The 26,731-nt window shown below is 47.1% G+C and overlaps 1 protein-coding gene across 2 annotated transcripts in view; it reads right to left on the minus strand.

Annotated features, from left to right (window-relative positions):
• The window catches only part of DOCK8 (dedicator of cytokinesis 8), a 156,298-nt gene that overhangs the window by 94,892 nt on the left and 34,675 nt on the right, over nt 1-26,731 (minus strand). For both annotated transcript variants that reach the window (XM_014608664.3, XM_006261239.4), the window contains exons 3-4: nt 20,913-21,088; nt 10,868-10,939 (exon numbers count right to left, since the gene is read on the minus strand). In XM_014608664.3, the coding sequence (XP_014464150.2) occupies nt 10,868-10,939; nt 20,913-21,088 (248 nt within the window). The remainder of the gene's footprint in view (nt 1-10,867; nt 10,940-20,912; nt 21,089-26,731) is intronic.

Here is a 26,731-nt window from a genome sequence, read left to right on the forward strand (position 1 = left end):
CTGCCTCTTCATCCCAACTACCAAACTTCAGTCATTCTGTTCTTTCTATATGCTTTCCTACCCACCATCCAACAATATCAGTGGACTACATATATAATCAAGTCTCCGAAAAGCATTTTACTATGGAGTTCTGATCTTGAGTATTATCATCATTCAGACTACACAAATCTTGTCCCAAGAAATCTACCTATTTTTCAAGTTGGCAAATACCAGTCTTTGCAGTAGCTCCTTCTTAGTGCATTATCTTACATTGTAACAATCAGAGGCAGTTATTTCCTTTATCACTAAAGGTTCTTTTCAGAGACAGTTTGGTTTAATCAGAGTTGTGATTTTGAGCAACATCATATGTTACTGTTGCAAATTCTCTTGACTGTCAGTTACATTTTAGGAATATGAACAATTGCAATGCAAAATCAAACACAAGGCACGATATTTAAGACCTCTGATACTGGCCAGTTTTTCCACGGTTCAGAACAGTATGCAAGAAAACTGGAAGTGAAAAATTATGGAATTACTTGCAATGAGCAAGTCCCAAGCCTAGCTCCAGAAATCAGCTATCTTGTGTCCTGAAGAATGACGGATGATGTTCATAACAAAAAAATAAAGCCATATACTGGAACCTTTAGTATGTGATATCATTACAATTCCAATATCATAGAATCATAGAAAATTAGGGTTGGCAGGGACCTCAGGAGATCATCTAGTCCAACCACTGCTCAAAGCAGAACCCAAATAAATCATCCCCAAATAAATCATCCCACCCAAGGCTTTGTCTAACTGGGCGTAAAACCTCCAAAGGATGGAGATTCCATTAACTTTTCTACATAACCTGTTCCAGTGCTTTTGTATTCTCCTAATAGGAAAGTTTTTCCTAATATCCAACCTAAACTTCCCTTGCTGCAACCTAGGACCATTGCTCCCTGTTCTGTCATCTGCCGCCACTGAGAACAGTCTAGCTTCATCCTCTTTGCAACCACCCTTCAGGTAGTTGAAGGCTGCTATTAAATCCTCTCAGTCTTCTCTTTTCCAGACTAAAGCAGCCCAACCTGTCCTCATAAGTCATGTTTCCCAGTCCCCTCACCATTTTCATTGCCCTCCACTGGACTGCCTCCAATTTGTCCACATCCTTTCTGTAGTGGGGGTCCAAAACAGGACACAGTACTCCAGATGTGGCCTCACCAGTGCCAAATAAAGGGGAAGAATCATTTCCCTCAATCTGTTGGCAACACTCCTACTAAGGCAGCCCAGTATGCCATTAGCCATCTTCAAAACAAGGGCACACTCTTGGCTCATATTCAGTTATTGTCCACTGTAAACCCCAGGTCCTTTTCTGCAGAGCTGCTGCTTAGCCAGTCAGTCCTCGGCCTGTACTGCTTCATAGGATTGTTCCATCGTACGTGCAGAACTTTGCACTTGTCCTTATTGAACCTCATGAGATTTATCTTGGTCCAATCGTCCAATTTCTCTAGGTCTCTCCGAATCCTAGCCATACCCTCCAGTGTATCTACTACACCCCCAGCTTTGCATCATCTGCAAATGTGCTGAGGGTGCACTCCATTCCGTGTTCCAGGTCATTGATGAAAATATTGAACAACTGGCTCTAGGACACTCCACTTGAGATCAGCTGCCAACTAGACATTGAGCCATGTCTAAGCCCAATGATCTACCCTCTGAGCAAAATGATCCAGCCAGTTTTCTATCCACCCTACAGTCCATTCAACCAACCAGTACTTCTTTAGCTTGGTTTCAAGAATGTTGTGGGAGAGCATATTAAAAGCCTTGCTAAAATCAAGTTATATCACATCCACTACTCATCCCGCATCCACAGAACCAATCACCTCATCACAGAAGGCAATCAGGTTTCACAGACATTAGGGCTGGAAGGGACCTCGGAAGATCATCAAGTCCAGCCCCCTGCCCAAAGGGCAGGAAGTCAGCTGGGGTCATAGGATCCCAGCAAGATGAGCATCCAGTTTGCTCTTGAAGGTGTTCAATGTAGGCGCTTGAACCACCTCCAGTGGCAGGCTGTTCCAGACCTTGGGGGCTCGGACAGTAAAGAAATTCTTCCTTATGTCCAGCCTGAAACGGTCTTGTAGTAGTTTGTGACCATTCGACCTAGTCGTCATCCCTTGGGGCGCTCTGGTGAACAAACGTTCCCCCAGATACTGGTGGTCACCCCTGATAAACTTGTAGGTGGCCATCAGATCACCCCTGAGCCTGCGCTTTTCCAGGCTAAAGAGCCCCAGGGCTCTCAGCCTGTCATTGTAGGGTCTGCTTCCCTGACCTCTGATCATGCACATGGCTCTTCTCTGGACTCTCTCAAGCTTCTCCACATCCTTTTTGAATTGTGGAGCCCAAAACTGGATGCAGTACTCCAGCTGCGGCCTCACTAAGGCCGAGTACAAGGGGAGAATGACGTCCCGGGATTTGCTTGAGAAGCATCTATGGATGCAAGCCAGCGTTTTGGTCGCTTTACTAGCTGCAGCATCGCACTGCAGGCTCATGTTCATCTTGTGGTCAATGATGACCCCCAAGTCTCTTTCTTGCATAGTGCTAGCCAACATAGCACTGCTGAGCCTATAAGGATGCTGCGGGTTTTTCTTCCCAAGGTGGAGAACCTTGCATTTATTGGCACTGAACACCATCAGATTCTCGTCCGCCCACTTGCTGATCCTGTCCAGGTCAGCCTGGATCATCCGCCTGTCTTCTGGTGTGGATGCTTTTCCCTAAAGTTTGGTGTCATCAGCAAACTTGGCCGGTTCGCTTCTGACTCCAGTGTCCACATCATTAATGAAGATGTTGAACAGTATGGGTCCAAGGACAGAGCCTTGGGGGACCCCACTGATCACAGGACACCACGATGAGTGACTTCCATCAATTACTACCCTCTGGGTCCGACCCCGGAGCCAGTTTTCCAGCCAGTGGATCATGGAGGACCCAAGGTGACAATTGGCCAGTTTCTCTAAGAGGTGATTTTGGGAAACCAGGTCAAAGGCTTTTTTGAAGTCAAGGCTGGTCAGGCATGAAGTGGCCTAGGTGAATCAATGCCAACTGTTCCTAAATCACCTTTTTCTCCTTCAAGTGCTCCTTCTTCTCTTAAAGATGGGCATTAAATTTTCCCTTTTCCAATCATCTGGGACAACTCCCAATTGCCACAAGTTTTAAAAAATAATGGCCAATGTCTCCGCAATTACATCAGCCAACTCCCTCAGCACCCTTGGGTGCATCCTATTTGGCCCCATGGACTTGTACATGTCTAGCTTTTTTAAACAGGCCCTAACTTGCTCTTTTGCCACTGTTGGCTGCTCACCTCCTTCTAAAACTGTGCTGCCAGGTTCTAGTCTGGGAGCTACCTTTACCCGTGAAGATGAAGGTGAAAAAGGCACCGGGTACGTCAGCCTTTTCCACATCATCTGTTACTACATTGCCTCCCCAATTTAGAGACCCACACTATCCCTGATTTTTCTCTTGTTGCTCACGTGCTTGTAGAAACCCTTCTTCACTCCTTGCTAGCTACAAGTCCAACTGTGCTTTGGCCTTCCTCATTTTATCCCTGCATGCCGGAGTAATACTCTTATACTCCTTCCTAGTTGTCTGTCCATGTTTCCACTTACAAGTGTAAGCTTCCTTTTCCTGCTTTAGCTCACTGAAGAGTTCTCTGATAAGCCAAGTTGGTCTTCTGCCATACTTGCTACTCTTCCTGCACATTGGGATGCTTCATTCCTGCACCCTCAGTAAGGTTTCTTTAAAGTACAACCAGCTCTCCTAGATTCCTTTCCCCCTCAGTTTGACTTCCCAGGGGATCTTGCCCATCATTTCCCTGAGTGAGCCAAAGTCTACTTTTCTGAAGTCCAGGGTAGTTACTTGCTGCTCTCCTTCCTTCCTTTCCTCAGGATCCTGAACTCAATCATCTCATGGTTGCTGCTGCCCAAGTTGCCCTCCACTGCTACATTCCCCACCAATTCTTCCCTGTTTGTGAGCAGCAGGTCAAGAAGAGCACAGCCCCTAGTTGGCCTCTCCAACACTTGCACCAGGAAGTTGTCCCCAGCACTCTCCAAAAACTTCATGGATTGTCTGTGCACTGCTGTGTTGCAGCAGATGTCAGGGTGACTGAAGTCTCCCCATGAGAACCAGGGCCTGTGATCTGGAAACTTGCACTAGCTATTTAAGGAAAGCCTTATCCCTCTCATCCACCTGGCCTGGTGGTCTATAGCAGGCATCCACCACAACATCACCCTCGTTGATCTCCTCTCTCACCTGAACTCAGACACTTTCAACAGGCCTATCTCCAGTTTCACACTTGAGCTCTAAGCAATCATTCAGCTCCTTTACATGAAGTGCAACTCCTCCTCCTCTTCTCCCCTGCCTGTCCTTCTTGAACAGTTTATACACATCCATGACAGCACTCCAGTCATGTGAGCTATATGTTCATGGCCAAGGCAAACATATTGTCATAAGTTTGAGTTCTATAACTATAAATTGCACAATTTATTTCCTTTTATGAGTTTTACGGTTAATCGCATTCTATTATTCTCCATTTGATATATTTTTATGTCTTTTAATTTCTCTCTCAGCTAAACAATTACAATCTTTTGTACTTCTGGTCCACTTCCGGGTCCTCTGCCAAGCATGCTGGGGGGCCCCCCACCCCCCAGCTCAGCGGTCAGCCACAGGGGGACCCCAGGTGCCCCCCCAGACCCAGAAGGCACCAGCCCCCTCACACTCCTGTGGGTCTCTCCATTCGCCCCATCATCGCAGCGTTCATGAGCCGCACCTGGTACCTTGAGGTATATAGAAAAAAAAACACTTAAAGCTGTGTCTACGGCCGAATCGCTGATTCTCCGAATAAGCATTGAATCTTCAGATTCAGATTCAGCCGAATCAAATTGGGGACAGTGATCCAAATCAATTAATCAAATCACTGTCCCCGATTCGGGCCAAATCCGAATCGAATACGGCCCATTTTGCACACCCCTATCAGATACCATGCTTACAATATTGCTATTGTATTTCTTTTAAGTATCCACTAGAAATCAGTTTATTGTAGATGATACAGAAGTGACTCAGAGTACAACTTTAATCCATGCTTTATCTTCCTTTTAGACTTTAACCAACTGCTATTTTATCAAACTAAGACAGATCACTAACCGCTCCATTGACAGATGAGGTAAGTCAAGCAAATGAACTTGTTGAAGACAGCTGCACAAACTGCACCTGGGCTATTTTGGAGATCATTTGACATTCCATATAAAACTCTTTCCAATGCACAGGCATGTTCTAACATCAGTGGAAGTCAACCTCTACATGTTATTTTTGGCTTCTGCCCAGAAAATTATCTGGATCCCTTGTCATTTAATAAGAAGTGTTAAAATAGGCTTTGAAACTCTAGTTCTGTTGTCAGCAGCAGTGTGTAGGGCCTCTCTGAGCGAGTGGGTGCCTTGTCTTGATATTATGCTATTCTTTGGGAGTATGGGTAGTGCCTAGAGTGATGGTTGTACGATGAGTTTTGGTCTTTTGGAGGGCTCCAACACTCCTATACCCTGCCCCTTTCCTCTTGGGTGATAAGTCGTCCATCTCTGCTGACAATGAGTGCAAGTCACTGGGTCTCGGTTTCTCCCCGGAGCGATTCGGTGTCCGACTCCACAAAGGGTTGGTGGCCATCCTATCTAGACAGATCTCTCACTTGAATGTTCCAGCCTAACTTAAGGCAGTCTGGTGGATCCTGGGTGATAAGATCTCTACCCACCACTCTCCTAGATTCTTAATCAGGTAACTCACCAGATCCCAGGTGTACATCCTATGACTTAAATTAACTCTAACTCAGGTGCTCAGGGGATCTTACTTTCTCCTGATATCTCTCCCTTGCCTGGGAGTACTGAAAATAAAATAAAAGGAAAACAGACTCTCATCCCCTTGTTTATATTAGTTCCTCAAGGGAAAAAAAACAACTCAGAACCCGGGTTTGGAGGTCCATCTCAGCTCCCTGTAGCTGATTTACACCTGGTGACTGTTTATTCAGTCCCTCCAGGCAAATCTCTCCTTTGGCTGGGCTATCTAGGGTCCCACGAGGCTAACACCATCTATGGCACCTCTCTCCTGTTGGGCTTGACAACCTTTCACTGAGCACTCTCTTCTGGTGTCCCCATCCATCCAACTGGTGGGTCAACCCACAAGTACCTCGCCATCTGGCATTACTTATCTTGTTCTGGGGTCAGATTGGTCACTCACTTGGGGTTGCAGTATCCCAGCGTACCACAAAGATTTGGCTGGCTGGGTCTCTGTTGCAACGGAGTCCTCCCAGTCCTGCCACACAATCTTTTTTCCCCTGGATATTAAATGCTGAACCTCTTTTGGTGTTCTCCTTTTAAAGTTCCTGAGCTTCCTCTGAGCCATCAGCACCAACTCCCGAGGCACATATTCCCTGGACCTGGTGTGTTGCTTCAGTTCCCCACTTCTTCCCCCAGAGCTCCTTTTAGCATACTGAGGAAGTGCAACCCATTCCGACCCTGCTGGGTGGGTTTCCCTCCCCCCCGGCATTCTTCCCTGCCATGCCAAGCAACATAGCTTGTCTTAACCTGCTGGGTGAGTTCCCTTTCTGGAGTTTGTCCCTGTGTAAGGAAAACTTACTGGGAGAAGGGGAGATAAGGCGGGACGCCGCGCCCGCAGCTGTTTGCGGTGAAAGTGAAACTGCAGCAGCTCTGAAGATCAAAGAAAAAAACCCGCGGAGGAGCTAGGAGGAGCCGGGAATGGCTCCCGCGTCCACCTGGGCACACTTTATAAAAGCGTGCCAAGGGCAATTGGCTGGGCGGGCAGCTGGAGCCGGCAGAAAAGGCTCACCTGGAAAGGAGCTGGGGGGACCAGAAGGAGCATCCCCAGCTGGCCCAGAAGGGTCAGAACAGCCAGATGGTGCAGAGAAGGAGAAGGCTTGGTGGCTCCCTCAGGAAGGGAGCATGGAGGGAATACCGGGCCAGCATGGGCTCAAGGAGCCGCCGGCGGACCTGTCGTGGGCCAGAGCCAGTAGCCCCAGTGACTGGGAAGGCGACAGACGCAGCCAGGACGGGACCCTGAACCGAACAACCAGCAGCAGGGAATCAGTGACGCGTCAAAGGAGGTGGCAGTCTGGGTAGAATCCAGCTCCACATAGACCAGACAGCAGAGAGGGGCTGCAGGGAGAGCTCGGCACTAGCTACACTGGTGGTCAACAACTGCACCCCAAAGGGACCGAGCGCCGGGAAGGGCCTGAACATCGGCCCTGACAAGCAACATCACGGTTGGCATTAGGCGGGGTGTAGGGGAGGTGGAGCTCCAAGAAGAGGCCGTCATGAGGAAGGCCAAGGGAAAGAACCAGGGGTACAGGACTAGACATTGTCCTCCTGATTTAAAACCCTTTATCATCAAAGACATGGCAGGAGAGACCCCTGGGGATTTGACCTGAGGCCACTCCCACTAGCCTGGCTGTGCAGCCCAAGAAGCCATGGCGAGATTCTTAAGAGTCCAGATGCACGACGCTCGGGAGAAAGGCATGAGAAGTTACACCCTGCATCATTGGGGAAGCATGGCTCGCCCGGACCCCACCGGGTAAGTATTTCCCCAGGGCTTGTTGCCAGTGTGCCAGGAAGGCATGGCTCATTTGGGCCCTGCTGGGTAAGTTTCCCCCCTGACACAGCCCCTCCTTCAGGGGTCTAGTAGGGGTGCATCCCAGCCCCTGCTACAGCCTCACACATAAACCAATGGATAGAAATAATTCTAATTCTTTCTCCAGCTTCCTCAAAAGTTTTACACACAGGATCGAACATTTTAAAATACTTAAAAATACAGACTCCAACACGCCCTACTGAACACAGCCTTTAAAACTAAGTAACCATTGTCATAAAAGAACATTCAAGCTTGCATATATACATTTGAACTGAATGACAACACACATCATGCTTTCTTATCCCATTTTAGAATGATAAGTGGCATAAATTACGTTTCCTTGGGCAACTTTATCCTGACAGGCATCAGAGTAATTCACAAGCTTAAAATTACCCACAAGGATCTTTCCATTCACAGCCTAATAAAAAACAGTAATGCTACTTAAAAGTGAAGATAGGATCATAATTAAGATAATCTATATACAGCCTAAGAAAAGAATAAGTTCACCTCAGTTTTCAAGGAAAATGATTTTTAATATGGCAATGGGAATGTAGTTGGCTGGAATGTGAATATAAAAATGGAAATTACAATATTCAAGGGTGAAACAAAACAAAAAAAGTTCAACATGCTCAAGTTATCAGGACCAGATCATTCCTATCCCAGAACTAGGAAAAAACTGGCATGTGAAATCACACATCATGCCAGTTAGATAACCAATTTTCCATACAAGACAAATGCAGTAGATCTAATGTGTCTGGATTTTCATATAGTTTTTTGATATAAGGCCAAATGGGAAATGATTAATTAAGCTAGAGAAGATGGGAATTAATATAAGACTTTAACAACAGTCTATATATCCTAGATATCAGGAAAAACTTCTTCACGGTAAGGGTGGCCAAAATTTGGAATGGGCTTCCAAGGGAGGTGGTGCTCTCCTCTACCTTGTGGGTCTTTAAGATGCTAGAGAGGCATCTGGCTGGGGTCATCTGACCCCAGCACTCTTTCCTGCCTAGGCAGGGGGTTGGACTCAATGATCTGTTGAGGTCCCTTCCGACCTTAGCATCTATGACTCTATGAAACAGGTAATAAAACTTAAAGTAGACAACAATTGGTTATGTCTATTTAAATTAGAAAAGGGCTTCTAAGATGATCAAGGGAATGAAGAACCTCTCTCATGAGAGAAGAAGAATAATTAAAAAAAAGGTTTCCTTGTTTAGCTTAGTATAATGTATACTGAGAGAATATAATTGCTTTCTATAAATGTATCCAAAGGGAGTGGGGTAAGACACCAAGGAGGGAAAGAACTGTTTAGGCTAATGCACAAGGTTGGCACAATAACAAACGGCAATAAACTGGCCATGAATAAGTTTAGGCTGGAAGAGAATTTCTAACCATCAAAGAAATAAGGTTGTAGGACAACTTCCCAATAGGACCAGGGGAAAACAAACTATTTTTTAAGATGGAGCTTAATCATTTTATGTGTAGCAGCCTTGAAAAAATGGACCCACCTGAACAGAATGGGAAGGGCTGCCTGGCAGAGAGACAGTTTGTCCCAGAGGGAACACTGTACGCTCTGAGGGCAAGTGAAGCTGTTTTGGAAGCAGCCCTGTTGGAAGTGGTAGGGGTGATGTAACCCCAGCAAAGTTTTGAAATAGAGCCGTTAGCAAAAGCCCGGGAAGGGCCCTTAGCTGGGATTGGCTGAGAGGCTTGGATAAAAGGGGTAGCAGATTTCCCCCAGGAGGGAACAAGAGAGAGAGAGAGGGGCTGAGGGACAGGCTGGAGACCAAATTCAGAGTCTCAACATAGTGGTCCCTTGGACAGCCCCTGAGAGAGCCCTGTGAAAGCAGCAGCAGAAGCTGCCACAGTGACACAGTATCCAGTGTGATACAGTATCCAGTTCTTCTCTCCTGCGGGGAGGCTGCTGTGGCAGGATCAGGCAGGGACTGCTTGTGTGAAGACTCCAAGCCTGGAGAGACCCGACTGCAGCCAGTGTGGCTGGGTGAGCACAGCAGAGCCGGGGGGGGGGGGTGTACACGACTGCCGGAGTCTGCCCTAGTTTCCCTGATGAGTGAGGGGCCACAGGGACAGGCAAAGCCCAGGGAGAGGCTGCATTTACCGGGGCTGTGAGGCTGTGTGGGACAGGAGGGTTGCTACAGCCTGCAGCCCAGACACTGTTCACAGCAGAGCTGGGGAAGGGGGTCGAAAGCAGGGGAAGGCTATCTTGCAGGAACTGCAGAAGAGGAGCTGCAGCTTTCTGCCCAGAGACTCCAGGAGCACGGAGGTGAACACCAGTGCCAGGGAACGTCCACAGACCACGTGCAGGGACACAGACAGTCCCGCTCTCTGAGATACCCCGCCGGGGCAGTGCACATGGGATCCCCAGTACACCGTGTGCAAGTGAGAGACTGTGTAAATAAGTTCTTGAGGGTTTATTAGTCGGTATATCTATGTGCTTATTTAATGATTATTTGTTATGTGTAAATAATTAAATCTTGTAAATAGTTTGAGAATTGTCTGTGAGGGTGCTTGATTGTAACAGGAGGCTCTCCACTCGGGGCACTGCAGCAGCTTCCCAGGGGGGCTGGGCAGGGCTACTGGCTACTGGGTATTCCAGGATCCCACTATTCAGGTGAGGGCGCATATAGTGTCGTGCCCAGGGTTACATATGAAAGAGTTTTTCCGACATGGTTTCCTATGCTAACAGAGGCCTGAACTGTGTAACCCAGAACGTTCCTTTCAGTCCTATGTTCCTGCACAGCAAGTGCCAGAGCAATTTAAGTTAAGAGTGATTAATTATTAGGCAGGCTAGATTTTGGTCAGGATTTTGCAAGCAGTGACATGGAAACATTAATGATCACAAGTGGTCAGTTCCATATCTCATCCCAAAGACAATGCTTATGATTCTTAAACAATGTGTAAACATGGACAGTATGGTGTTCGGATTTCACAGAAATCATCCATCATATATAGTCAACATGAGCTGCTTCCCTCTTAAATTTATTCTGTCAAGGTTCTAAAATAACTAACAAACAGTAGCAAGAATTTTTTTTTTTGATTACAGTACAACTGTCCAAACAAAAACAAAAAGGTTAACAAATTCTACTGGAAATACAAATACTTTCTTCAGCAAATTAAATTACTGTTCCTTTGGACTAGTTCTAACAACATACATTGTCACTATGCTAAATAAAAGAAAGCATGCTATTTCCTAGTTTACAAGCATGTAACTTACTTTCGATTAACAACCAGCCACTCCCGAATATATGTCTGAATGCAATCCCGGACATGAGGATCCAATTCAACTCTGGGAAAGAAAATGAAAGAAATAACACGCTGTTAATACTTTATAAACACCATGGGTCATCTCTATAAGGTTTATCTAAACACAGTGTAGATCAGAACATGCTCAATGTACCAGGATTGGCCCCTACATGCTGGAATTGAGCCCTGGGGCCCACATTCCCATACCCTAACCTGCACACTGGGATTGAGGGATTGGGGCCCCACACCACCACTAAGCACCAGGATTGGGCCTCAAGTCCCCATATTTTCCCTATGTGTCAGGATAGGGTCCCAGGGCTCTGTACCACCCCCACCCAGCCCCGCATGCCAGAATCAGATCCAACTCACAAGTAGTGGGCCTGGGCCCCCACACTACCCTCATGTGCATGCCCTCTAGCCTATGGTGTTCCCCACACATTCAGAATATTGGAAGCAGGGAATAAATGCATACCCTGCCACCAAATTTTTGGACCCATAGGAAGCACCATGGGCTGGATCACCCAGTGTTGGGGGTTCAATTTGGCCGATGCACTAGGGGGTTTCATAGATTCATAGATGTTAGGATCAGAAGGGACCTCAATAGATCATCGAGGCCGACCCCCTGCATAAGCAGGAAAGAATGCTGGGTCTAGATGACCCCAGCTAGGTGCTCATCTAACCTCCTCTTGAAGACCCCCAGGGTAGGAGAGAGCACCACCTCCCTTGGGAGCCCATTCCAGACCCTGGCCACTCGAACTGTGAAGAAGTTCTTCCTAATATCCAATCTAAATCTGCTCTCTGCTAGCTTGTGGCCATTATTTCTTGCAACCCCTGGGGGCGTCTTGGTGAATAAATACTCACCAATTCCCTTCTGTGCCCCCGTGATGAACTTATAGGCGGCCACAAGGTTGCCTCTCAACCTTCTCTTGCGGAGGCTGAAAAGGTCCAGTTTCTCTAGTCTCTCCTCGTAGGGCTTGGTCTGCAGGCCCTTAACCATATGAGTGGCCCTTCTCTGGACCCTCTCCAGGTTATCCGCATCCCTCTTGAATTGCGGCGCCCAGAATTGCACGCAGTACTCCAACTGCGGTCTGACCAGCGCCCGATAGAGGGGAAGTATCACCTCCTTGGACCTATTTGTCATGCATCTGCTAATGCACGATAAAGTGCCATTGGCTTTTTTGATGGCTTCGTCACACTGCCGACTCATGTTCATCTTGGAGTCCACTAGGACTCCAAGATCCCTTTCCACTTCCGTGCCACCCAGCAGGTCATTCCCTAGGCTGTAGGTGTGCTGGACATTTTTCCTCCCTAGGTGCAGCACTTTGCATTTCTCCTTGTTGAACTTCATTCTGTTGTTTTCTGCCCACTTGTCCAACCTGTCCAGATCTGCTTGCAGCTGTTCCCTGCCCTCTGGCGTGTCTACATCTCCCCATAGCTTTGTGTCATCTGCAAACTTGGACAGAGTACATTTCACTCCCTCGTCCAAGTCACTGATGAAGACATTAAAGAGTATCGGTCCAAGGACCGAATGCTGCGGGACCCCACTGCCCACACCCTTCCAGGTCAAAACCGACCCACCCACCACGACTCTCTGGTTGCTACCCTCCAGCCAATTCGCCACCCACCGGACTGTGTAGTCATCCAAGTCACAGCCTCTTAACTTGTTCACCAATATGGGGTGGGATACCGTATCGAAGGTCTTCCTGAAGTCTAAGTATACGACATCCACCCTTCCTCCTGTGTCCAGGTGTTTCGTAACCTGGTCATAAAAAGAGACTAGGCTGGTCAGGCATGATCTGCCTGCCACGAACCCGTGCTGGTTTCCCCTCAGCATAATTTGCCCTGCTGGGCTCTCGCAAATGTGAGCCTTGATAATTTTTTCAAAGACTTTGCCTAGGATGGAGGTGAGACTGACTGGCCTATAGTTGCCCGGGTCCTCCTTCCTCCCCTTTTTGAAAATGGGGACCACGTTGGCCCTTTTCCAGTCCTCCGGGACTTGGCCCGTGCGCCATCAGCGTTCAAATATTCCCGCCAGTGGCTCTGCAATGATGTCGGCCAGTGCCTTCAGCACCCTCGGATGGAGCTCATCCGGGCCTGCCGACTTAAAGGCATCCAGTTTTTCCAAGTGACTCTGCACCGTCTCAGGGTCTACGCATGGAAGTCTGGTGCCTTGCTGCTGCCTCTCTACAACCCCAGTGAGAGACTTGTCGTGCCCCTCACTTAGGAACACTGAGGCAAAGAACTCGTTGAGGATTTCAGCCTTGTCCCCCCTGTCCGTCACCAATTGTTTCTGCCCATTTAGCAGTAGTCCTATTCCTCCCTGGGCCTTCCTTTTACTCCCTATATATCTAAAAAACAATTTCTTGTTGTCTTTTACTTGGGTTGCCATCCTCAGCTCCATGGTAGCTTTGGCCTGTCTAACTGCCTCCCTGCAAGCACGAGCAGAGGAGGTATATTCATCTTTGGTGATCTCTCCCTGTTTCCACTTTTTATGTGCTCCCCTTTTGGCCCTTAGGCTGCCCTGGATTTCTCTGGTCAGCCAGGGAAGCCTCCTGGCCCCTTTCCCTCTTTTGCCTCGCTCGGGGATCGTCTTGCTTTGTGCCCGAAGGATCGTTTCCTTAAGGCACAGCCACCCTTCTTGGGCTTCCATTTCTTCAAATCTACTCTGCAGTGTGTCCTTGACTAATCGCCTGAGTTCATTGAAATCAGCTTTCCTAAAGTCTAGCACTTTCACCCTACTAGTTACCTTACCCACTCGACGTCTTATGGTGTATTCTATTATTAGGTTGAACACCCCTGCTGTACAGCAGAAGACACTTAGGTTAAAACTTCTCTACTGTTTTGTTAATGACTTCTAAAATATTCCCTGAGGTTTACAGAAGTACTGCACAGGTTACATTGTCAGGATTCTGTTGCTGGTTTTTTTTAAACTACTGAATTAACTATTTACCACTCCAATTCTTTCATGAACATGGGATTAATGTTGCCATAAAACACCTCAAGACAAAAGGACTGTGCAGGTATCCATCAGTTTTATAGCCATTTGATTTTTTTTTTCTAAAAGACCCAGCTTCTAAATTCATGAGTCTATAAAACCAAATGGCCAATCAGGGTTGAGTTTTTGTTTTTTTTTAAATGCAAGTTTCTAGTTCTCTCACTGGTAGAGAAAAACTGAAAGACAAGACCGAGTCCTCCCTAAAAACTCAGAAATAAGATCTCAAGATCTTTAAATCATAGAAGTAGGGTCAGAAGGGACCTTGTAGATCTTCAAGTCTGACCCCCTGCCTGGGCAGGAGGAAAACTGGGCTCAAATGACCCGTCTGGTAGGTATCAAGCCGCTTCTTAAAGACCCCCAGGGTAGGAGCCAGCACCACTTCCCTAGGAAGTTGGTTCCAGATCCTAGCTGCTAACTGTGAAGTAGTTCTTATGGATGTCTAATCTAAACCTACTCTCCAACAACTTGTGGCCGTTATTCCTTGTTATCCCGGGGGGCGCTAGGGGAAACAAGGTCTCCCCCAAACCCTTCTGGTCCCCCCTAGTTTGTTTATAGATGGTCACAAGGTCCCCCCTCAGCCTTCTCTTGTGAAGGCTGAACAGGTTCAGGTCCTGTAGCCTCTCACTGTAGGGTCTGCCCTGCTGTCCCAGGATCATGCTGGTGGCCCTCCTCTGGACCCTCTCAATGTTGTCCACATCCCTCTTGAAGTGGGGTGGCCAGAACTGGACACAGTACTCCAGCTGTGGCCTGACCAGTGTCGCGTAGAGGGGGAGGATCACCTCCTTGGACCTACTTGAGATACACCTGTGGATGCACGATAAGGTCTGGTTAGCCCTCCCGGCCGTGACCTTGCATTGTCAGCCCACGTTCATCTTGGAGTCAATAATGACTCCAAGATCCCTTTCTGCCTCCGTGCTCTCAAGAAGGGAGTTTCCCCGTCTTATAAGTGTGCTGCCGGTTACTACTGCCTAAGTGTAGCACCCTGCACTTGTCAGTATTGAAACGCATCCTGTTTTTGTTAGCCTACCCCTGCAACCTATCCAGGTCTTGCTGCAATCTCAGGATTTGGGGATCTAACTCCCTATTTTTTAAGGTGTGGGGTTCACAGTACTGAATATACCACCTTAAATTCTGTGACTCTAATCCTTTTGGTGTACTTTTAATTCTTCTAATCTGGAAAACTAACAGATATTTATTTTTATGAGATGACTTAGATCATTCTTGCAGCTGTTGTTAAAAATGTATCATCAGAAGTGTTCACAAAACACACTGAAGAAGGCTTAATCCTTCCTTCCTGACTCAAGCCTGTTCCTTTTTATTAAGCCCCTCTGGGATGTCAACAGGGCTAGGGACAGACATTCAAAAAGCCTGAGCCTGAATTGATTCAATCTTTGCAGGATAGTTTAACCTGCCTAAGTTGAATTGGTTTGTATCAGCACAGACATTCCCTCTGGACTGAGGAAATGCGGGCTCATGCCTGCAGTGGCTCAGGCTTGAAGCCATGGGACACTAAGGCACCCCTCCCTTCTCTTCCACACTGCTAAGCTGAGGACATGGTGGACATAGCTAGGCCCTGGCAGGACACTTTGATTAGGGAGGGGTGTAAACCCCACCCTGCCTGCACTATCCCAGGCTTTTTCTCTGCTCATTGCTCAAGGGACGGGAGTTTTGCCAGATCCCAACCCCCAGCTAGCACTCTGAGGCAAAGGTGGAAGGGGTGAAGTGCATGCATCTGTTGATGATACTGAGCTTTTCAATCTCCCTCTTCCTGCTTCTTCATACCATCTGCAAACCTAATCAGCAAAGGAGCCAGCATGGGGCTGTTTAACAAAACAAAAGCCTCTCTCATTAGTTGAAGCTCTTCTTAAATAGCTTTTTCCAAGGAAGGACGAGAGGAACCTGATGATTAGCTCCAAAAAGCCCTAAGTGGACACTGTTCTGTCTGGCTGGCCCAGTGAAATTGGAGACACACAGACACCTCTCAGCATTAGCTAGCATACCACATTCCTTTTCAGAGGAATGCCCTGCAGGAGGGGCTGGGGGGGGACCAGGAGGAAACAAGACAGACCCTGCTGTGCCTGCAGTTTCTGCTGGAGCTCCAGTTAGGGAGCAGAGGGCAGGGCCAGGGCTACTCTCTGGAGAAGACAGCCCTGCCCAGGGCTGCAAGGCATCTGGGATGCCGGGGGGGTTTAATTTAAACCAGGAAGGGGTCTCAGACAGACACTGCATAAACTGGTTTGACCCAAATCAGTTAAGTCTGATACTACATTCAACCATGTTTATCTTTGTGATGGGGGCACACTAGGGGCCTGATCCCATGCCAGCCTGCCCACCAGTCTCTATGTGGCAATCTGCCCTGTCTCATCTGTCACGACTTTGCTGTTCCCATACATGGATGGTAAATGTGGGAGACTGCCCATTACATGCCCCAATGCCACGGGGCACTATCTGCAGCTCCAACCTGCCCTACACCGCAGCCCATGCCTTGCAGATGGCATCTACATCATGTTTTTAACCCACACCACAACTGGTGCTTCCAGGTCTCACAAGGATTCTCATTCCCTCCCTGGAGTAGCAGGTCATTATGCTCAACTACTGGTCTTACTTTCATTCTACACACAGCCTCCTTGCAGCAGAGGACTTACTGGGGTCAGGACTCGCCCCTAACTTTCTGGCTGAGCCCCCTACTCAGCCTCTGGCCCAAACTACAGCCTCAGGCATCCACAACCATGCCTTGGCATCTTTCCCAAGAATGAGGTTCCTACTATGCTCCCTTTAGGGCCTCTATATCACACCCCACGCTAGGGCCTTCTCATCTTCATGATGAACTGCTCTCAGGTCTGACCTTTGCGCTGCCCTTCAGGCTTACTCCCTGTTTGGCTCTACTCAATGCACCCCCGGGACTACCCTTCATGTCTACTCCTCGTTCAGTGCCCTCACGCACAGCCCTTCAGGCCTACTCCTGTTCCGCCTTACTCTGTGCAAGGCCACACTCTATGCTCCTCGTACTACCCCCTCTGAGGTCTCCAGGATCTTACATCTCTGCTAGGCTCAGGTGGCACTCTGCTTGCCATGCCTGGCCCCACTACTCCCACAACTGCCTCCAAAGCCCACCCAAAGATGGGGGCTGGGGTTAAGGTGCCCCTCCTCGCCTTTCACTGGGGAGGTAACTGGGGACTCCCGCACCACCAGGAGGCCCACCAGGTCGCCCATTCCCAGCAGGGTGCAGTTTTAGGTCATGCCCAGGACCAAGAGCCTCCAGCTCCTACCTGCTAAATGTTCCATGCAGCTTAGCCAGGCAATGTTTCTTCCTGGGCAGGCAGCAGCAAACTGCCATGTTTATATAGGCAGCCAGTGTTCTAAAATGGCTGCCATAATTAAGGACCTGCTGGCTGCCTAACTCAGTCCTTAAAGTGGCAGGCACTGCAAGTGCACTGCCACAATCTTAAACCAATTTCGGCCATTTTGAAGCCGGTTTATGTGCACTGAACTTATGCTCTGTTACAGGTTTAAACCGGTTTCTTATCACTTAAATTGGTGTATGTGTAATGTTTGTCCCGAGGATAAATCTACACAAGAACCCACAATCAGGTTTGGAAAGCACTAATTTTTGGTAGTAACTGCCCAACAAAAACAAAAAGCAATGAAACCCAACCTCTTAACCAAATCTGTAATCAGTTACAGACAAAGTTGGTGCTAAAATTGGTTTGGGTTCACGTGATCCATTCCTGTTTGGTAACTATAGCAGCTGTGGGTTCTCCTTGCAAGAAGCCTAACAAACCTCATGCTCAATTTCCTGTATTTGGTTCAGCACAAGGTTTGTTTTTTTTTTGTATGGTTACACAGTATATAGGTATCCCTCTTATTAGCTTGGCTGATGACTTATGCTCCTTGATCCCTGGGCAGCAGGATACCAGAGTGAACACCCCTTCTGCTCTTCTGGGATATAGGTCCATCAGACTAAGGCACCATGGCACAGCAGCCCAGACTTTTCTTATAAAGAACTAATACTAACATGGGAGATATAAAATGTTCAAATACTGCTGCCTTATGCAAAGAGTTGCTGGAAACAGTTAAAACAAATGTTTCTTATGCATACAAATTAAAGACAGCACATGTCACAAGCTCGGTGTAGCATGGGCGACTGGTGCCACCTTAGTGGGGGGGGATGGGGGGACACATGCCCCCCCTACAACTAGTCCTGCCAACCAGGGGGGTCCCCCCACAGCCGATCTCGCTGCCCAGGGAGACCCCCATGGCCAATCCTGTGATGGCCGATCACTGCAGCCGCTTCTGGGAGTGGCTATGGCTCCTTCTGGGAGTGGCTGCAGTGCTTGCGGGGGAGGGACACCGGTGCTCCTGCCTGCCCCCACTTCCCATCGCCTAAGCAGCAAGTGCGGCCGGTCAGGGGGTGCACCGGAGCTCTCAGGGGGTGCACATGCACCCCCATGCGTCGCCACTGCAGTGTAGAATACAAGGCAATCATACAAAATCTATGGTTAAGGCTGAAAACCCATCCTTAATGTGCCTACATAGGTCCATTTTTACAGGTGCTACTGCAGCAGATTTACATGTATCAGGACATGTTCTGTTCCTAAGGACATCTCTGCCCCCACCCCCTCCCCCATTTATTTTCCCATTTGTTTCAGTGGAGTTGCACAAGTTAGAAGGCACATATTAGACCGTATCTCAGGGTGTTCTCACCTCTTTTAAGAGCTTGGGGTGATAGAGATCCACCCTGAGAATCAAGGAGCTATAACTACAGTTCTGAAATTGCTGCAGCACTGAAGTTCAGCACAGCCAAGAATATGGTCCATAAATGTCATTTATTGAACAGACTGGATTGAGGGAAGGACAGAATATCTGCCATAACTCAAAGCCCATGCTTTTCACTCAGGCACAAAAAAATACTGCATGAATTGTGCATGGTTTAGTTCTCTTTTAAAGACCGAGGAAATCTTTGCCAGAATGTTGCTGACTTCAAATATATCTAAATGACTGCTTTATACCAGACGATAGCTATATAGACCCTTCTGTACATCACACATGTCCTAACATTCAAAACAACCCTGTATTCTACTGTTTTTCTAAGAAACAGCCCAATTTCAATTCACAATGAGATAGCACAAATTGCTAAACACTTGTTAGAAAGTTCTCAATGGCATCTTTTTTTTCCTCTCCAACAAACTCTATTTTTCAAAGATATCCAGGAAATGCATACAAATCTAAATAAATATATTAAAACTTCATGAACACCAGTAACTGTACTTATTAAGGGTCCCATTCAAATCCTATTAAAATCAAAGGGAATATGCCTAACAATTTTATAATCAGATCAGGAACCTATTACTTTACAGATTTAAAGCAATTTCCAGATTACTTTTTATAAAACCCCCGGGAGATAGTTAAGCAGTGTCATCACCTTCGTTTTACAGATAAGGAAATTGTTAAATCAGGGTTTATTAGACTTGCCCAAGGCAGTAAAGGCAGTGGCAGAGTAAGAAATTAAAAAACCCAGTTTGATTGTTTAAACACCAATATTCTCTGCTAAAATTCAGATCTAGGTTACTTCTTTGTTTAAATGCTTTTGTCACTAAAATGTGAGATACATTGTGTGCTCTCTTCTATAAACAAACCAGTCTTTACATACATGTTACCTCCATTAGGCTCAAAGAAAGTAATGCATACATTAGAGCTCCAGAACAGGCCCTAAGTCCTCTCAGAATTTAGACTAGAGCAGTGCCTCTCTAAACAGCTTAAAAGCATTGCTAAAGTAAACTACCATTTATTTTTATTGCTGTCAACACACAGTGCTTGATGAAAGCACCTATGGGTGCTGGTGGCAGCAGCAGAGATATAGCAGAGTTTCAGGTTACAAACTCGGCAATACTTAGCAAATGTTGGGCCCTGATCTCAAGTCTACTGAAGACAATGGAAAAATTCCCACTGGTTTCAGTGGGTTATGGAATAGACTTACAAGCTGACTGCCATGTCTTGGGGCACAGGCGGTGGAAGGCTGGAGCTAACAGGGCTTAGCCCCCACCAAAATGTGGCTCCACTGTTTCAGCGCCACCACCACACCCCACCACCACAGCATCTCGCTCAGTGTACTGCAAGAGCCCCGCGGGAGGGAAGGGTGGCCCTGCACTGCCCCCAGCCCCCCAAATAATATTTTCTCCTACCACCACTGCTTGCAGATGGGGAAGCAATGGAGAACAGGCATGTAGGGAAGACCAAAGGAAGAGGGAGGAAACACAGAGGAACAAATCTGGACTGAAAGTAACTTTCATATTTAAACAGATTCCTCTAGGATAGGTGTAAGGCAATAGGCTTAAAACAGCACTGTGCAGAGATATGACCTACGCTTTCTGCACCCTGTCTCCAGAAGCAGTATACTTGGGTTACCACAGTGCTGCATGCATTCAAGAGCTTATTATAGTCCAACTCATTAGTACTCGTGTGGCTACACTGCTCTCAGTTCCAGAGCAAGCCCACTGTATCTCTCGAAAGCATGTTCCGCACTGTGCAGACATTCCACCCATGACCCTGGCAGATAAGCAAAGAGCATTAACGTCTGTACGGAAGTGCACTTTCAACTGTAAGTTTCAATTAAAGCCAACATTGAAAAACTTATTCACATACAAGTGTGAATAAGAAAAAGATAGTGTTTTTTGTTTTTGTTTTTTACAGTTTGTGAATTAGGATGCAGAGCTGGAGGATCAAGAGACCTTGTAGTCCTATTGTATGCATTTATCAGGGAAATGTGTAGAAGCTCAGAAGCACAGACTTCTGCCCTTTTGGGCATAACCTTCATCCTAGGTTTTATAATCAAGACTTTTTCATATAGTTCACATTCAGCAAAGCTACATACCTAATGAAATGATTCACATGCTCAAAAGTTAGTCATGTGCAACAGTGGCTTACTGAATCAAGGGCATAATGAGGTTTATGAAATTACACATACATCCCTTTGAAATATGGTTTAAAGCACAAAAATATATATTTGATAAACTCTCCTCACCCTTCCTCTGGCAAGGATGGCTGCAAAGTCCTGCATTCTTTTGGAGTAAAGACAGTTTCCAAATCATCTTCAGGAAAGTCACCAAGTTCGTGCACAAGATCGGAGTCTAAGTGGTTCAGCTGTGTCATCAGGAAACCTTCAAAATCCACTGGATCCACGGCGTCATAAAACTGAGGCTGGGAGCAGATAAAGAATTAGACAGATGGTTTATAGCAATGTGGCGGGGGCTTGTTTTTAGAAAGAAAGGAATAAAAATCTTAAGGCCATTTAATCAGTTCTTGTTGCCTCATCTGTTACACAAACTAGAAAACATATTTTATATCACTTTATGCACTGCAGTGAAACAAAAACAAAACAAACCAGAAGAGAGCCAGTGAAACATCTAGTTAGGAATGAAAGAGAAAAGGAATAATTTTTTTTTTAAATTAAGGAGAAAAAAAAGCAGAACATGCTAAATTTAGGTCCCATTTTCCACTTGTCTCTGCACAGAACTTTCACTGATATCAACAAAATCAAGGCTGGTCCAAGCAATTCAGGGTCCCCTAGAGACCAATTCAGCTGGACTCTATTTCATGGAGTCATTCAGTCTAACCCAACCTATAGCCGGGACAGATAACAGAAGGAGTGGCAAGAGCAGATGAGGTGATCCAGAAGCAAGGAGGTAGACAGCATGCAGGCAACTGTGAAAGGGCACTGAAACATCTTCAGCATAAGGCAGCAGAAATCCAGACCATGCAAACTGAGTCCACCAAGTAACACAGAAGCAGGTACTGAAAAAACAAACACAAGTAACAAAGTAAGAATCGTCCAAATGCCTGAGGTTTGGGGCACCTTGGCTGAAATAATTTGGGTGCAACTGTCATATATACTAAGTAGTCACAAGTATAAATAAAGATCTGGTACTCCCAGGCCAGATACAGACATTACACTTTTACTAGTCTAAATGATCAGAAACCAACACATACCTGTACTAGAACAGAACTTTGGCACACACAGGCTGCTTGTACACATGACACAATTATCATGTACACACGACAAAAATGTCACTTTGTGTGGCTTAATGGCATCACACTGTACCCGTGCAAGAGTTTTGGGGGTTTAAAATGAGTTTTCATCGTTGAAAACTAAACTACATCCTGATGTACTTTAGTATGCAATGTTGCAAATTGCAGCACTGCAGCTGTCACTTCACCCCCCAGCTATGGGAGAGGGAGCAGACTCTGCAGGAAAAAAAGAATTGGGTGGGCCACTCACCACTTCTACCTTCATCAGGCTCCTGCAGCTAGCAGGACACCTGGGGTCGCCTAGGAATGGGATGGCTTGCCCCTGAGGCAGTGCAGGAAGGTGGCAGGAGGGTGGCTGGGTTTACTGGCAGTGGGAGAAGGTAGCAGGGATGGCACACAGGGCACTGGAAGCCAAGGTATGCTGCTAGGTAGCTGGGTGCTGCCCCCATTCAGAGGCACCTGATCCAATGCTTCCCCAAGCCTGCCCAGGCCTCTAGAGTCCTGTCTCCACCACCTTCTCCAGCTGCCAGCAAACCCAGCTGCCCTTCCTGCACTTCCCCAGGGGCAAGCCAGTCCGTTCCCAGGCAGCCCCAGCTGTCCTGCTAACCACAACAACCTGCTAAAGGCAGAAGTGGCAAGGGGCCTAAGCTTTTGGGGGGGTTTTTTGGTTGGAGCCAGAACCTGTTTGCAGCCAGGGGATGAGCTGCCAGTAGGCCGAGTGGCCCCTAACCTGTGGGGGACCCTGGTCCTTCCCTCTGCAGTAGCGGCATCCCCTGGGGCTGGCTGGGCAGGCTGCTAGCAGGTCGGATGCTGCCCCAGCTCAGAGGCAACACCTGGCCTGATCCAACTCTTCCCTGAGCCTGCCTGCTGAAAGCCTGCTGGGCACTGCTCCCCAGGTGGGCTCAGGAATGAGTTGGATTTCAATTTAGGGGGCAGGCTCAGGAAAGAGTTGGATTTCAATTTAGGGGGCATAGAATAAAACCCTGAGGACTAAACCCCTGTCACATGTACAAGCGCCCACAGACTGGTTTAAAAATGGCAGAAACTAGACTAAGATCTGCCCCACCCCGTAAAGGATGAATGTGTGTTCTGTTCACTACCAATCTAAACTATGCCACTTACAGAAAGCTGCACAATTTTGATCGATTCTGCCTTGTTTTTTTGTTACCGTCTGTACCTAGCCCCAAATAAGACTGCCATCTAGAGAAAATAGCCCTGTCTAGGACAGCAGAGTTTTATTTTCCAAATGTTACGGTAGTAAATTGCTAGAATATAGCTAATTACTATGTTATTACTATAACAAACCTATACACATCATTTCTACAGTATATTATGCTTCAGCTTAAGCAAGCCAAAGGATATTTAAGGAAGGCATAATTATACAGTACATCAAGTTCAGAACAAAGTTCAACAGATGTGAATTCATCCAATGGCATGCACTATAATGTTGTTTGGTTCTTTTTACTTGCATAGTCTGAACAACAGTGACAGAATTTCCTCTTGCAGAATGGAAAAAGATCTTCACTACAAGACCGAATGCGCTTATAAACAAAACATTTCTATGATCTCCTTATATATTAAGTGTATAAGTTATTACATATATAAAAGGTACATAGCAAGCAAAAATAAATTGCATTAACTAGTAAAAATAGCCTTTCAGATATACAGTCTAAGTACAGACAGATAAAAAGTCCAAAGCTGAATCTATTAAATCTTCACAGGTTAATTTAAACTGTGCAGATTGAACCAATAAGCAAGTGAAGAGACACTCACTTTTTATTTCAGAAATGCAGCCACGTGCCTGCAGTGACTCAGGGCAGAACAGGGGCGAGCAATTATTTTGGGCAGAGGGCTGCTTACTGAGTTTCGGCAAGCCATCGAGGCCACATGACAGGCAGCCCTGGGCAGATTAATATTAATTTTCTAAATTTCTTAGAGGCCCCGCAGGATGGATATAATGGCCTGGTGGGCCGCAACCAGCCCCCGGGCCGCATTTTGCCCACCCCTGGGCCAGACGCTGGGGAGCACTAGAGCATGCCTCCCTGCTTGGCTGGAGCAGGCAGCTTGGGCCAACGCTAGCCTGCCAACCCTGAGAGGGGGGATTTGCAGAGAAGGTGCAAAGCATCCTGGCATGCTGGGGAACTGTGAGTTAACACAAATCTGGAGGGGACTGGGGACAGAAGTTCAATAAACCAATTTAACCTAAAGCAGTTAAGTCAAGTGCAGGTGGAAGGGGTAGCACTTTAATTAAGAGTGGCTCCAAGAGCTGCTCTAAATAAAGCTCTGCTGCATCTCATGAATCACTGTCCCTGCACTTAAAAATGGTGGCAGGGGTGCTTGAACTAAAGCATGTTTGACAAGCTTTAGTTCAAGCGCCCCCACTGCCATTTTTAAGGACAGGAACACTGATATACAAGACAGAGGAAGCTGCTGGAGCGTAGTAATTGCCACACTCCAGCAGAATCGATTAATTGAGTCTCTCTGATGTGCTGGAATTCCAGCATGTTGGAGCAGCCACCACGTTCATGTATATGTGTGCTCTGATACTACATCCATCCAGGTTTATTTTAAACTGTTTTTTGCCACTTTGAAAGAGGGGTACATGCACTGAACTTCTGTTGTGTTACAGGATTTGAACCAGTTTCCAACTACTTATACCAATCTATATGTAATTTCTGTCTCTAGCCGGAATGAAATTGGTCTCCAGTCTGTTACAAAAACTGTTATACTATACCAGAAGATTTCTTCACAAATAATGAAATTACATAAAAGCCACAGCTTTAGATGATCTATCCTTTTCTGTTACATGTAGATAAATCCATGAAAATCTGTGTATAACGTGATCCATGGAAGGTGTTAGGGTGATAATATTTGGATTTTTGGAGAGCACTGGATCTGCAGCTGGAGCAAGGCTTTAATCTGTGTCTCAGCAAAAGCTGCTGGCCACAAGGCAGAATGATGTATTAAAATAACCTTGCAGATGCTTAGGCAAGTAGTCTTTTAACAATGGGATAGCGTGCAGGATACATGATTCCTTGTGTAAGGAAAACAAGATGCAGCCCACCAGCTATCGTCAGGAGATAAAGCAGAAGCAAGACCTTGGAGATGAAGGAGTCAGCAAGAAACCAGAAAGAACCAGCAAGTGACCAAAAGAAGCGGAGGTCAAAGTCTTGTGCATGCACTCTTAGCAGAGTCATGTAAATGAATGAAATGCATAGGCAATCCCATGCTAATGAAGTAAACAGTGGCAGAGCTTGAGATAGGAGGAGGTATGGGTGGAACCCAAGGAGGGACATAGGTGGAGTGAATGTTAATGAGTATGAACCAAGGTTTATAAAATGTGAAAAGAACTAATGTTCACTGCTGCTCCCCTGGTTTCACGGGCTGTGCGTCTGTGAGGGAGCGCGCACAAAGCTGTCTCCATTCTGAATAAAGCTGCTGTGAGCAATGTGGGCTGGTGTTTGTTCCCTGCTTGCTCTGGCTAATGAGTAACAGGATCAATGGGCAATTGGATCGTCGTCTCCCTAGTCATTGGGTGCTGCACGTAGTCAGGGTCTAAGAGAAGATAATTATAATGTTAGAATACAGTAAAAGCTTTGTTATCCAGCATCCATGGGGAATGGAAGGTGCCAGATAACAAAATATGCTGGATAACTGAGCGGCCCGAACAGGTGTCTGCCTGTTCAGGCCGCTGCCAGTCCCGCCGTGTCTGGGGTATTGCCGCCCCTCCCGCCACATCACCACCCCTCCCACGGGCCCCGAGGGACAGGGAGCAGGGATCCGTGCAGGCTGCTATGCCCTGGGCCGTGGGGGCTTGGCAGTGCAGGCTGCTTTTCCCCAAGCTGTGGGGGCTCCGCGAAACCAGAAGTGCCACAGTGGGCACTTCCGGTTTCACTTTTCCCTTACAAGACCTTACAAGCCAGCATGCTAGTTAACACAGCATGCCAGCTTGTAAGGTGCTGGTTAACATAGCTTTTGCTGTAATTAGTGCATCAGTGGGAATGGTGCCACTGAAGTAGCTATCAAATCAACCTATTAAATGGTCCTTGACTGTAAAGAAAGACTGTAAAGCCTCTCTTGCAATAGTAGCCCAAATACTTTAGAAGAATGCTTCTGAAAGTACCTAACAATAAATGATCCCTAGTGGCAAAGTGGGGCTCCCCGCCTAGCCACAGTGCTAGGTTCCCCACTTGCCTTTGGGCACGCCACCCACGAGACTCGTCTGCCACGCCTTGTACTTATTTATAATGTTAATTAAGGCGGGAGGCTGCCCATTCTTGCCCCAATGCCAGGGGGTGCTATCTGCAGCTCTGTACCTCCCCTACACCACAGCCCATGCCTCACAGAGGACATCCACTGATGTTAATCTCACCAGCCCCACACTGGGCCCCAAAATCCTCCAATCAGGACCCCTCATTTGGGCTGCCTAACTCCCTGAAACTATTTCCCCTCTCGGGTGTGATCCCCCACACAGACCCTGGCCTTGCCTCCAAGGCCAGTTGGAACCCCAGGGCCTCAGCTCTGGGCGTCTCTCGCAGTGGGCCCCTGGCTCTTTTGACTGTTCTGGTCCTGGCTCCAGCATTGACCAGTCAAGGGTATTCTACATCAGGCCTCTGCCACAAGCCCCCTCACTCTCTTGGGTCCGCCTTCTGGCCCCTACTAGGGTTTACCCACCTGGTTGTGGAAGCTAGGGTGACTCACGCCACAATTGGTGTTCCAGGGTCTCATGAGGACTCTCCCTCTCTCCCTGGAGCAGCAGGTCATTGTGATCTCTCTATATAAACATACTGGGCTCTCAGCCCTCTGGTTTTCCTC

The sequence above is a fragment of the Alligator mississippiensis genome, chromosome 3, assembly GCF_030867095.1.
Source record: "Alligator mississippiensis isolate rAllMis1 chromosome 3, rAllMis1, whole genome shotgun sequence".
Lineage (NCBI taxonomy): Eukaryota > Metazoa > Chordata > Crocodylia > Alligatoridae > Alligator > Alligator mississippiensis.